Genomic DNA, 12,916 nt, shown 5'->3' on the forward strand with positions numbered 1-12,916 from the left:
GAGCGAGAGAGGCAGCAGGAGAGAGAGAGAGGCAGCAGGAGAGCGAGAGAGGCAGCAGGAGAGCGAGAGAGGCAGCAGGAGAGCGAGAGAGGCAGCAAGAGAGGAAGAGAGCCCTGGTCCAGGCAGTCAGTCAAGTCAAGCAGCAAGGGACTGAATTGAGTCACCGATACAGCAGCCAATCGCTCAGCATGACATGCCAGTGTACCCAGTGTCTCCTGACACTCTCTTCTCTTCCTGACAGTCTCTCTCCCTCTCCTCTCTCCCCTCTCCCCTCTCCCCTCTCCTCCTCTCTTTCCCTCCTGACAGTCTAACCACCACACCACCCTCCATTCCTCTCATATCTTTCTCCCCAGTCCTCCATCCCTCTCCACCAGTGTCAGTTTAAACAGCGAGCGTCTGGCCCACAGCGCAGCATGTGAGCCCCCAACAGGGGGCACTGTGTGGGGGGCAGAGGAGGCAGTACCCCAGCAGGGGGGCGCTGTGTGGGGGCAGAGGAGGCAGTACCCCAGCAGGGGGCGCTGTGTGGGGGGCAGAGGAGGCAGTACCCCAGCAGGGGGGCGCTGTGTGGGGGCAGAGGAGGCAGTACCCCAGCAGGGGGCGCTGTGTGGGGGGCAGAGGAGGCAGTACCCCAGCAGGGGGGCGCTGTGTGGGGGGCAGAGGAGGCAGTACCCCAGCAGGGGGGCGCTGTTTGGGGGGCAGAGGAGGCAGTACCCCAGCAGGAGGCGCTGTGTGGGGGCAGAGGAGGCAGTACCCCAGCAGGAGGCGCTGTGTGGGGGCAGAGGAGGCAGTACCCCAGCAGGTGGCGCTGTGTGGGGGCAGAGGAGGCAGTACCCCAACAGGGGGCGCTGTGTGGGGGCAGAGGAGGCAGTACCCCAGCAGGTGGCGCTGTGTGGGGGCAGAGGAGGCAGTACCCCAACAGGGGGCGCTGTGTGGGGGCAGAGGAGGCAGTACCCCAGCAGGAGGCGCTGTGTGGGGGCAGAGGAGGCAGTACCCCAACAGGGGGCGCTGTGTGGGGGCAGAGGAGGCAGTACTCACGCTGCTGGGTCCTTTTGTCACTGGCATTCTTCAGCGGCAGGCAGACGGGACAGTCGTGCCGTGTGCAGTTCTTCCAGTGGGAGATGATCTGTCTGGAAGAGGCACAGTGGGCCACTGCAGAGAGACAGGGAGGGAGGGGGAAGGAGAGGTTGAAACACCACAATATTTTGATCTATTGGGGCAAGAAGCTGCTGCAAAACAATGCCTTGCTGGAAGCCTCAATGCCGACAGCACACTTTCTAAAGGCAAGGAGAATTCAGATACTTATTCTGGCGTGTTCAAGCATGGCCAAGAAACAGCCCCTAAACTCCCCCACACACCAGGGAAAACTCAAATCTCTAGACATGTAAAAAATACAACTATGTTGCAAACCCGATAGCAATCACTGATGAGCAACAGTACTTTCTCTGGTTATTACGGTGGCACAGAGGACCGGAGGAAATGAGTTTGCCGACACACACAGACACACACACACATTTCTCTCTCGACTTGGCCTCTGTGTTTGGCTTGAAATTAAACTAAGGCATTCAGATTCCAAGAACAACCCGGTTTGTCGGCCAGATCTAAATGAGACTGGCTGGAGAGAGTGTGTGTGTGTGTGTGTGTGTGTGTGAGATAGATCAAAATGAGTGTCTGGAGGGGATTTCTCATTAGCGGAGCTGGCTATGAGCCACCTCAGGTTCTCATCAGACCGTCTAGAGAAGGAGGGAAGGAAGTCGACTGGTAAAGAAGGATGAAAGATAGGGCGAGAGAGATGGACTGAGCGTGTGTGTGGACGAGAGAGAGACAGTGTGTGTGTGTGCGTGAGGGAGATAGACCGAGAGTGTGTGCGCACGCGAGAGAGATATCGACTGAGAGTGTGTGCACACGCGAGAAAGAGATAGACTGAGAGTGTGTGCGCACGCGAGAGAGATCGACTGAGAGTGTGCGCACACGCGAGAAAGAGATAGACTGAGAGTGTGTGCGCACGCGAGAAAGAGATAGACTGAGAGTGTGTGCGCACGCGCGAGAGAGATCGACCGAGAGTGTGTGTGGGCGAGAGAGATAGCGAGAGAGTGAAAGTGAGATGGAGAGATTGAGAAAGTGGACTGACCCTGGCAGGACTTGCCGGCCTGGCAGTGGGTCATGTGGTTGAGGACGTTCTTCATGGTGCGACAGTGGGGCAGGGCGCAGGCCCGCACCTCCCCGTTGGCCTGCTCCCGCCGCTGGCACTTGTGGGCGTGGAGGAGCAGCACCAGCTGCTGCTGGATCAGCTTGCGCTTCTCCGGGTCGGCCGTGGGGCCCGCCGCCGGCGCCGACGAGAGGGATGCCCCGGGGACCACGCCAGCCGGTACGCCTGGGACCGTGCCCACCGAGGGCACCTGCTGCTGGGGCTGCTGCTGGAGCTGGGCCTGGGGGGTGGTGGATGGTGGGGTGAGAGAAGGGAGAAAGAGGGGAGAGAAGCAGGGGGGGAGGAGCGGTAGAGGAGGGAGCGGTGAGAAACAGAGGAAGTTGGGGAAACATAAGGTTAGGAGAAGTTACAAATCGAATAATTCGCCTCTTGAAGAAGAGTTCCGTGTGTGTGTGTGATAGGGGTGGAACGGTACATGTATTCGTATTGAACCGAAACGGTACTGGCGTCACGGTTCGGTGCCTGAAATTACACGGAGAATACACGGTATAAAAATAAATAAAACTTACATTAATTAATGTAATGCGGAACTACTGTTAGATACTCGTGTTCTTTAGGGACATCTAATATGTAGCTCTGAAGCTCTGATTGGCGCCGCCGTGAGTCAGAGATAGCTAGAAGCACTAAGGACGAGTATGGCGAGTGGTGGCGACCCACGAGAGATAGACGACCTGCCGGCCTCTAAGATTGCAAGTTTGGGAAAACTGTGACTGGTTTCCCAGTCAGTTACAGTAGTACAGGCGAGAGAGTGGTGGATAGGACAAGCACTGTGTGTCTGCGTTGTTCAGCAGTTGTGGGGTATGTGAGTGGGAAAACATCTAACATGCTACAACGCATTTAAAACATCTGGATAAGAGCGTGTGCCTAATGACTACAAATATCCGACGCCATCACCCAGGTGTGCCAATCACTGGAACGAGACAAAAAAAATAACTGTCCAACTTCTCCTCCCTACAGTGCTTAGCCAGCCATTAGATACACATACAAATAGGGCCCAAAAAATCACTGAAGCAATCAGAATTTACATGTCATATTCAATGCGCCGTATTCACTCAGAAGAACCTGGTTTGTTTTGCTTTTCCCTCCGTTGTACCGAACCGTGATGTCTGAACCGCGGTATGAACCGAACCATGACTTCAGTGTGCCGTTCCACACCTAGTGTGTGTGTGTGTATATATATATATGTGTGTGTGTGTGTGTCCCATTCACCAGGTTAGGGAGGCTGGTGACGGCAGCACCCTTCAGCTCGGTAGGGAAGGGAGGCAAGCTGTTGGAGAGGGCCGCCTTGTTCTGGAGGTGCTGGGGGCTCGCCCCCGCCCCCTGCCCCCCGTACCCCTGCCCCCCCATGAACGGACCCCCATTACTTCCCAGCCCCATCTGAGGGAGGGAGGGAGGGAGGGAGAGAGAGAAAAGTTGATCAAAATCAAGTTCAATATCCAAGCAGCAAAAAGTCCCCTTCTGAGCATCTCAGTCGAGATCCCTCCTCGGGCCCAGCTGCTCCACAGGAAGAACTACAAAACTACAAATCCCGCCTTGGTTCCCCTGGTGACGCCGCGGACGGCCACCGTGTCAGAGAGCCAGGGAGGGGAGGCAGCCTGCAGGTCCTGCTCAGCTCTAATTAGTCTTCCTGTCTCATCCTCTCTCCCCCTCTCCCCCTCTCCCTCCCTCTCCCCCTCTCCCCATCTCCTCATCCCTCCTCCAGGGTCGTTGACAGCGCTCCAACAGACCAGATAAAAGACACCCAGCTGAGACAGCCAAGGACCAGCAGCACACACAGCTGAGCGCTCACGCCAACACACACACACAGCCAACACACACACACGCAGCCACATACCCCCACTCACTCCTGCCCCCTCTCAGACACACTCCGCACAGCGACAGGCTGTATGGCTGCCGGCCAGCCCCTCCCTCCCTCCCTCGTCTCCCCTCCCTCCCTGCCCCTCCCCCTCGCTCCTCCCCTCCCTCCCGTCTCCCTCCAGACCAGACGAGAGGAGTACATTCAGGCTCTTCATTCCCTCCATCCATCTTCCTCTTTTACTCCCACCCTTCACACTGGAACCCTAGAGCGGCCTCTGGTAATGTGATTTACAACAGGGAGGCACAGAGCCAGTCAGGAAGAAGACAAGCGAGGGAGCACACACACACACACACACGTGCAGCCAGAGACAGATTTACAACGTGAACCAAAGAGAAAACACACACACACACACACACACATGGCTCTGTCCCTAAATACCCATCAGTTTGTCTCTAAAACAATCAAGTCTCTCTGACACACTGCCAGATTTGGTTACGTTACACAAAACCTACTTTATCTTTTTACGTTGCGGTTTTGGACTGCCCTGTGTGTGTGCGCGCGTGTTGTGGTTTTGGACAGCTCTTCCTGTACGTACGTACGCATGCGTGTGTGTGTGTTGAATGCCAGCCAGCAGAATGGATGGTTTCCTATTGATTTCCTGCTGAACCACAGTAGTGTCAGGGGGCTTAGACAAACAATCCCTGACTACACGCCACACACACACACACACACACTTCAAATCCACTCTTGAGAATCCCCTTTGACAGTAACTGAATGTGTGACAACGGTGACTGGCCTGTCACCAGCTGCCTTCTACCCAGCCTCAGAACAGTGTCCAAACTACAATGAACTCAGACAAAGACCTGTGGGCAATAAGACAACTAGCCTGCCACACACACACACACAGACACACACACACACACACACACACAGACACAGACACACACACACACACACACGACTTGAGGAGTCCTCCGTGTAGTCCGAGGTCTTCGCTCCATGCTGGAGTGAATCCAGGTCTCAGAGAGAACGGTGGAGCGCTTAGCGACCAGCGCTTAGCGACCAGCGCTTAGCGACCAGGTCCGGACCTCGTTACAGCTTGTTAACCGGCCGACCAAGCACCGCTGGCTCCAGTCGACTGAGACTCGCGGAGCTTCGAAAACACGCGAGCGAGCGTCGCCGCCGCCGAGGGCACGGGCGCCACACACACACACTCGTACATGCATGTACACACACACACTCGCTCGTACATGCATGTATACACACACACACTCGTACATGCATGTATACACACACACACCCCACCGTGTGCCACAGTGGGAGGCTGTCAGGGGGGGGGGGGGTGCGCTTGGCGTCCTCTCAGAAGATGCTAGTCTGGGAGCATCACAAGCAGCAGGCTCTGGCCTGCTGCGTTGAGCCTCCAGAAGGGAACCAACCAAACAAGCAGCCAGCGCCAGATATGACAGCTATGCCCTCCCACTGACCAGTTGGCACCTTCTCTCTCTCTCTCCCCCTCTCTCTCACACTTTCTGGGTGTCTGACTAACAGCGGATGCTGTTTGTTGGGGTGTGAGTGTGCAGTCTCTCCAATCCCTCTCTGTGACTTACCTTGTTCATGCCACCAGCCTGTTGTCCCCCCTGGACCAGCGTCTCCGCCAATGAACCTCCCACTCCTCCTCCTCCGCCCCCGCCTGGGGCCCCCTGCATCTGACCCTGGTACTGCCCCCGGCCCCTTCCAGCCCCCAGGCCTCCGTTCATCACCTGCCCGGCCTGGGGCTGCCCTCCCTGGGGTAGGAGTCCTGAGTGGGGACCCATGGCCTGGTTGAAGCCAGCGCCGAGCCCCATGGCAGCGCCCGTGCTGTTGTTGTTCTGTGCCCCCGTGGGCGTGCTCGCTTTCTGGGCCTGCGGAGACTGGTGGTTGGGGGAGCCCTGGCCCACGCCCAGGGGGCTCTTCCCCAGCGCCAGGCCCAGCTGACCCCCAACTCCCCCGGGCTGGGCGCTGGCCGACGCCAGGCTGGAGGCGCTGCCGGCGCGGAGCAGCTCCGACAGCTGCTTGTGCTTGGCGGCGGCGTCCAGGATGAGGCTGGGGGAGGCGGTGCCCCCCCCGGGGCCCAGGCCTCCCGGGGTTCCGGGGCCGGTGGGCGGGGCCGAGCCCCCGTTGGAGGAGAGGGAGGTGGTCAGGCCCTGGTCGCCGCCGTTGGGGAGGTTCTTCAGCTCCTCCGGAAGGTCGTTCTCCAGGTCGTCCCAGGAGAGGGAACCCAGGTCTATGAGGAAGGGGGGGGGGGGGGTGAGAGAGAGGAAGAGGAGGGGAGGAGAGGAAGAGGAAGAGAGAGAGAGGAGGAAGGGAGGATGAGAAGTGGGGGGGGAGAGAAAGGGTTACTTCACAGTATTAAGACCACAACACGCATGCAAAAAAACATCAAAAAATGTCACCGTCAACTACAACCTGGAATGTCTTTTAAATCAGTTTCGACCACCACTGAGAAGCATGCAAATCAACGATTTCATGCCACCATTTCTGTAGTCTGTCCTGGTCCGTGTGAACCAACTGATGTATGAAATCCCATACGCAGAGGTCCATACCACAGCCGGTATCACCTACCCCTAATGCACTCTCCAACACAACCTGCTCACCCACATGCCAACACCTCCATCAATCACGCGCTAACGCGCCACACAGCAACCCCTCCGCTAACGCTAATGGACACTGTAACTAAGTCTGTGTATCTGTGCTAATGAGCTGATGCGCTAAACACACTGTGTCCGCCTGTGCTAAGGGGGCTAACACGCTAACTGCGGCGCGCGGCGGCGCTAATTTGCCGCTAACCAGCCTAGCGCCCTGCCTGCTAAGTGAAGCCCACAGCCACCAGACTGCTAGCACGCTGCTGCGTCCCCCCGGCAGACTAAACTAATGAGGGTGAGAAACACTGAGGTAACTTCCTGTGGTTGCCTTTGGCAGGGTGAGGGAGGGAGGGAGAGAGGGAGGGAGGGATATTACGATCTCGCCCCCAGGAAGTGTGAATGTAAAGCGCACAGCAGGGAGCTGTGGTTTGGAAGGGATGAGAGAGTGATTAAGATTTGAAAGAATGCCGGTGTGTGTGTGTGCGTGCTCCACATAGGGGGTGTTAATTGTCTGGTGGTCGAGGCCAATTGCGGTGGAGAAATGCCAGTTTTAATTGTCACTGTACCAGTCCCATAATTGAAACCATAATGCTCTCAGTGGATTAGTCCTAATGCTATAGCCTCGGCCCTGACCTAGTCTTTTACATCTAACTACCAGAAATCTTAGTGTATCTGTGTGTGTGTGTGTGTGTGTCTGTGGTTAGATTAGCTTCAGAACAGGGAACTGTATAAAGTTGCAATTCAGCAAGTGTATAGCTCAGGACCCAGGGAATTGCAGCGTTGCGTGTGAAGTAGAAATAAATCGAAAACGCGTTCGCCAGTCTATGAACCATGGATGTCCAACTCCTTCCTCATTTCCTCTGCATCTTCATGTTGTCCTTCCTGCGTGCATGTCAGCCTGCCTGCCTGCTGGTGCCACTAGTACAGCCCATGTCGATAAGAGGCAGGAGTTTTCTTGAATTTTCTTTGGGATCGATACAGCGATTGAATCGTTCACCTGCTTGCCTAGTCTGGTCTATTCTCCCTCGCCTGTCCTGCCCCTCTCCTCATTGAGATTCAGGGCGTGTTAGCAAGCAGGGTCCTGCCCTTTAATGAGCCCACTTGGCTTGCACACTGCCCTGAGTAAACACTGATGTACTCCATACCCTCCCTCCCTCCCTCCCTCCCTCCAGAGGGCGAGCAGGTGCTCCCTGTGAAGGAGGACATGTGTTCGAGGCCGGGGACCCGCTCCCTGTGCGCGTCCTCGCTCTCTTTTCATCCCGCCGTATTAGTGGTGTCAGTGAAGGCCTCTCGCCCCCGTCGCTCTTCCACAGAGCAGGGGTGCTTTACCATAAACGCTGACACACTGACCCTGGCGCCTGTGTGTGTGTGTGTGTGTGTGTGCGTGAGAAAGAAGCATAGTCACAAACAAGCCAAGAACATAAATTCAGCACACACACATTAAGTCTTCGGCACGAGGCCAAGATGCGAAGCATCGTTTTGATTTGGGAGTGCTGTGTAGATGGGGGGGGGGGGGATAGGCGACCCCGACAAGGGGGCTCGTCTTGCCAAGAATATTCTCCCCTCTGATCTTCCCATCCCCCTCTCTCCATTTCCCCATCTGCAAACCTTCCTTACTTGCATTCTCGCTCGCCCTCCCACTCCTCTCGACATCCTAGAATCCCAACACACTTTCTCACCCCCTGTTCCTCCTGCCCATACCAGTCTGCTCTCTTTCCCTCCCTCCCTCCCTCCCAGCTCTCCGTTCTCAGAGCTATCCTTTCCTCGTAGCTCAGGTCTGGGACTATAATTAGCCTCTCCGGCATGCCCAGACCACGGCTGTCCTTCTGCCTGTCCACAGACCCAGCGCCTGGCCTCCAGTCCCAGCCTCGTCGGAAGACAGGTGCAGCATGGTCTGGCTGGTCTTTCCCCTAGAGGGCTGTGTGCTTTCACTGTCTGCCCCACGGCGCAGCATGCGTGCTAGCATGCCACGTGGGGCTCACAACCTCCATCCCAGACCTTCTCTTGTGTCATGAGGAGCACGGCTGGTTAGGGGTTCCTGCTACGAGGATACCAGCGGATTCAGGGGTGGGGGGGTGGGGGGTCTCTCTGCCAGCCAGGGCCTGCAGACATCCTTCGAAAGTGTTGTGGAAATTGTAAAGACTATGAAACGCTATAGGATTAATGCTGATGTCTAGAGCGTCTGTCTGGGTCTGGAGGGAGTGGGGAGTCAATAAAAGGCAATGATGCAGTTTTAAAAGGAGAGAGGGTCAGCCAGCCAGGGCCATTACAGTCTCCACGCTGATTTGGAGGAAGGCATGCATGCATCAGTCGTTCTGTATTATATCATTCAAAAGAGAAAGAAAGGAGGGGGACGAGAAAGAGAGAAGGAGGAAAGGGGAGAAAGAGAGGAGGGAAAGGGAGAGAGAGAAGGAGGAAAGGGGATAAATAGAGGAGGGAAAGGGAGAGAGAGAAGGAGGAAAGGGGAAATATAGAGGAGGGAAAGGGAGAGAGAGGAGGAAAGGGGAGAAATAGAGGAGGGAAAGGGAGAGAGAGGAGGAGGAAAGGGAAGAAATAGAGGACGGAAAGGGAGAGAGAGAAGGAGGAAAGGGGAGAAATAAAGGAGGGAAAGGGAGAGAGAGAAGGAGGAAAGGGGAGAAAGAGAGGAGGGAAAGGGAGAGAGAGAAGGAGGAAAGGGGAGAAAGAGAGGAGGGAAAGGGAGAGAGAGAAGGAGGAAAGGGGAGAAATAGAGGAGGGAAAGGGAGAGAGAGAAGGAGGAAAGGGGAGAAATAGAGGAGGGAAAGGGAGAGAGAGCGAGCGAGCGAGCATGTGTCCATTCAAACATGTAGACGGCTAATGACCCAGCAAAACCAGATGTCAAGCTTGAAAAGCAAAAAAATAAGTCATGCACAACTTCTCCCTCTAAACGCCCTCGGGCAGGCTGTACTAGGCTCAAGGTTCTGGGGTATTTGGACAACTCGGGACTTAAGCTAGTGGGGGAAAACAAGCTTTGTTTTTTTTTTTTTTCTCGCCCGAGGGGTGACCGAGAGCCAATTTGGGGCTCTGTCAACAGATTCAAACTTTGGGGGAACAGAATTTAAGTTGTAACTGATTTAGCCACTTTCCCCACATTGTTTTGGGGGCTATCTCGTTGTTTATGATCCTTGACCTATGCACCTTTTGCTCCTTCTTGTAAGTCGTTTTGGATAAAAACGATGGATTTAGCTCTGCTAAATGACTAAATCTAAATGTACCAAACCGTCTTGCACGGTCTGACAGCTGTTGGGCAGTTCTAGGGACAGTCTTTGACAGGGGGGCTTGATACGGTATAGTTACAAATCATGTATAGATGTTGCAATCGTTTAAACCCAAAATCTTGAGTTGGTGCATGTGCATCTTAGGTATATATCATGAGGATGTTTCATTTTGAGTTGTTCGACTAGTATAGGATATCGGACCGAGGGTAAGTTGAAGTAGGTTATAGCTGCAGAAAAGCTAACAGTTGCTAGCAACACAGCAACTATTCAGACGCATTTCAGAGCAGTATACGTGACGTTGGCCCCAAATCCTCAAAACGATAAATTATTACTGCAAACATAGGCCATTTATGAAAGCTAGCTTGCTAACCCACCATGATGATGCTCTTTCCCGCTAGTGACAACTAGCATAACAAAACTGGAATCTTAGCAACCAGAGTTTTGACACCACAACTGTATAGTCCTAGGTTGGTCTAGGTATAAAATGTTAGACTACATTAGCTGGTAAAATTACTGCGTAGTGTTGGGGAATCATTCAAACGCCACTCTTACTCAACATCACATGACAGACTCAAGTGCAACTTTGTCGCTGACATATCGCTGGTGAGGCCTTACCTGGTCCATCAGAAGCTGACAGCGCAGGTGAATTCAGCTTTGGTCGCTTGGAGTTCGGGGGTCCAATATCTAGCAAGTTTTCAGCCATGGTGGTACTTTGTAGTCGTTTCTGATTTTGTGTGAACAAAGACTGAAAGAAATCCTACTGCAGGAATTTTTTTGGACTAACGTTGCATCCACTTATTTTTTTTACTCTGGCTATTTTGCTTGCTAACTCCTTGCTAGCATTGAAGTGTCTTTCAAAAGAGATGCAATAGCGCCCCGCTTCGCCACCGCCATTCACCCCATGATAATCCAACACCCAACACCCACATTATTATCGTTAAATTAATAAAATAAAAATATTTTCCATCGAAAATTAACGTTAAAATTCAAACTAAAATTATCCACATGGATTCTTGCAGTCCTGTCAACAAGTCGTTATTTTTGGATGTTCAAACAACCCGTTTTTAGTGACGTCAAATTCCTTCATGCAAAAATCACCTAAAGCTCCATAAAAATGCAAAACTGCAAGAAAATGATATATTTGAGCAAATGTGTCTGCAAGTCGCTGTCTTGTCTCCGATTGCTCACGGTAAACAATAGTGCTCGGAACGGCGATAGGGGTTGTGTGAAGCGCCGCACTCAAGGGGAAATCAGATATTCTGAGGTTTTCTGGCCGACGAACATCGATCGAATCCCCGTTTTTTCGCCCAAAATAATTCCGAAATGATATGAGTACTTCTTTTCGGACGGGAAAATGCTGTCAAACCTTGGTTCGAAAGCTCCGTTTCAAAATTAAAAATAGTGCTCAACAGAAATCCTAATTCCGAGCCACGACAAGATGGCGGCTGTTGATTCCTTCGATACAAAAAGTTTTTTTTCTTTTTCCAGATAGACTGTGGAGGGGGGAGGGGTCGCGCAATCACGCCCTACGTAAACCTATGGCGTGCGCACATTGAATAAAATGCCACTAGGGGCAGTGCATGCTTAAAATTAATCAATTATGCCTAAATTGATGTCGAATTATGGGAAAACTTGATTAAATGAGTAGAGTATGTGTTGTCTCACCCCTTTCGTCAATTCACAAAACGTTTGTGTAGGTTGGAAGGAAACAAGACTCAACGTGAAGAACAATTTTGATATTAAGTGTCTTTTTCATTGTTTTTCACAACGTCAAAATCTGGCACATGCACAAGTATAAAACAAAAATCATAAATGTGACATAAAACAATACTTATGCATATGTACAACACAGTGAGTGCTTTGTGCAAATGTGTACAGATTATGATCATGTGTTTATAAATGACTCAATGGGTAATGTGCACAAAAACTAAAATAGTACATTATCAACTGATTGACAAAGACAAGGAAAAACATACATCTCAAATCAAAATGCTAACACTTTGGCTTATGTCACATCCTTTGCCCCAGTGTGTTCAAATGAAATACACAAACCGGACATTGTAATGACTAATTTATCATGTGCAGTGAATTAATTAATGTGTGCGCAATAGTTACCCTTTAGTGAGTGATCTTAATTTAAGCATCTTTTGACGCTAGAAGGAGTGCTAGATACACTACCACTAACATGTCATCAATGCCTTCCTCTGAAAAACACAACATCACTGCATATCCACAGAAAAAATAACATCTTAATCTAAGAGTTCAAATACATTTGACACTTGTGCTGAATGGAGTGATGGCATCACAGAACATGTGGGCTCGATACGCACAGTTTCCCTCGACCAAATGATTCCTACAGCGTGACTGGAGCTACGGGTTGACATGAATACGTCGGACCCCGTCAGGCGGGATATCTCAAGACGAGTAAGGCACATGTTTGAAGGAAGTGCATGAAGTCATAAAGTCAAACTCAAACCAAGATGGAGAGTAAGCAAAGCAAACACGACACTACAGATGGTGCTGTCAGGCCAAATAGTGTCCTAGGGACAAATAGTGTCCTACCTGACGTCACAATACCGTTTCGATGCAAGTACGCGTCCGTCGCTATGCCAACCTTAAATTCCTGAGATATCTACGCGTGCTAGCAGGAAACTGTCGTGCTAGGAGTGAAAACTTTAAATCGTAGAGTAGAATAAACTGGTTTAAATAAGCCTAAATACAAAACTTCGTACCTAGTAACCAGTATAGCAACCATGACAGTTTCCTGCTAGCACGCGTAGATATCTCAGGAATTTAAGGTCGGCATAGCGACGGACGCGTCCTTGCATCGGAACGGCATTGTGACGTCAGATAGGACACTATTTGGCCCTAGGACACTATTTGGCCCTAGGACACTATTAGGCCTGACAGTACCACTGGATGGGACAGACAGAGTGGCCATCCTCTAAGACACACACACACACACACACAGTGATGGCATACGAGTGATGAACACACTCAAAAGACTTGCTCAGAAGATACTGAGGGTGTTAATCTCCCTGTTCTTTACGTCCTG

The 12,916-nt window shown here is 52.3% G+C and overlaps 1 protein-coding gene across 1 annotated transcript in view; it reads right to left on the reverse strand.

The window, feature by feature from the left end:
• The window catches only part of crebbpa (CREB binding protein a), a 29,105-nt gene extending 17,802 nt beyond the window's left edge, over positions 1-11,303 (reverse strand). The window contains 4 exon segments of the mRNA XM_067259733.1: positions 1,036-1,149; positions 2,129-2,426; positions 5,612-6,267; positions 10,477-11,303. Coding sequence (XP_067115834.1) covers positions 1,036-1,149; positions 2,129-2,426; positions 5,612-6,267; positions 10,477-10,564 — 1,156 coding nt within the window. The 5' untranslated portion in view covers positions 10,565-11,303.
• Positions 11,304-12,916: the final 1,613 nt, after the last annotated feature.

This window comes from Osmerus mordax, chromosome 21, assembly GCF_038355195.1.
Source record: "Osmerus mordax isolate fOsmMor3 chromosome 21, fOsmMor3.pri, whole genome shotgun sequence".
NCBI lineage: Eukaryota > Metazoa > Chordata > Actinopteri > Osmeriformes > Osmeridae > Osmerus > Osmerus mordax.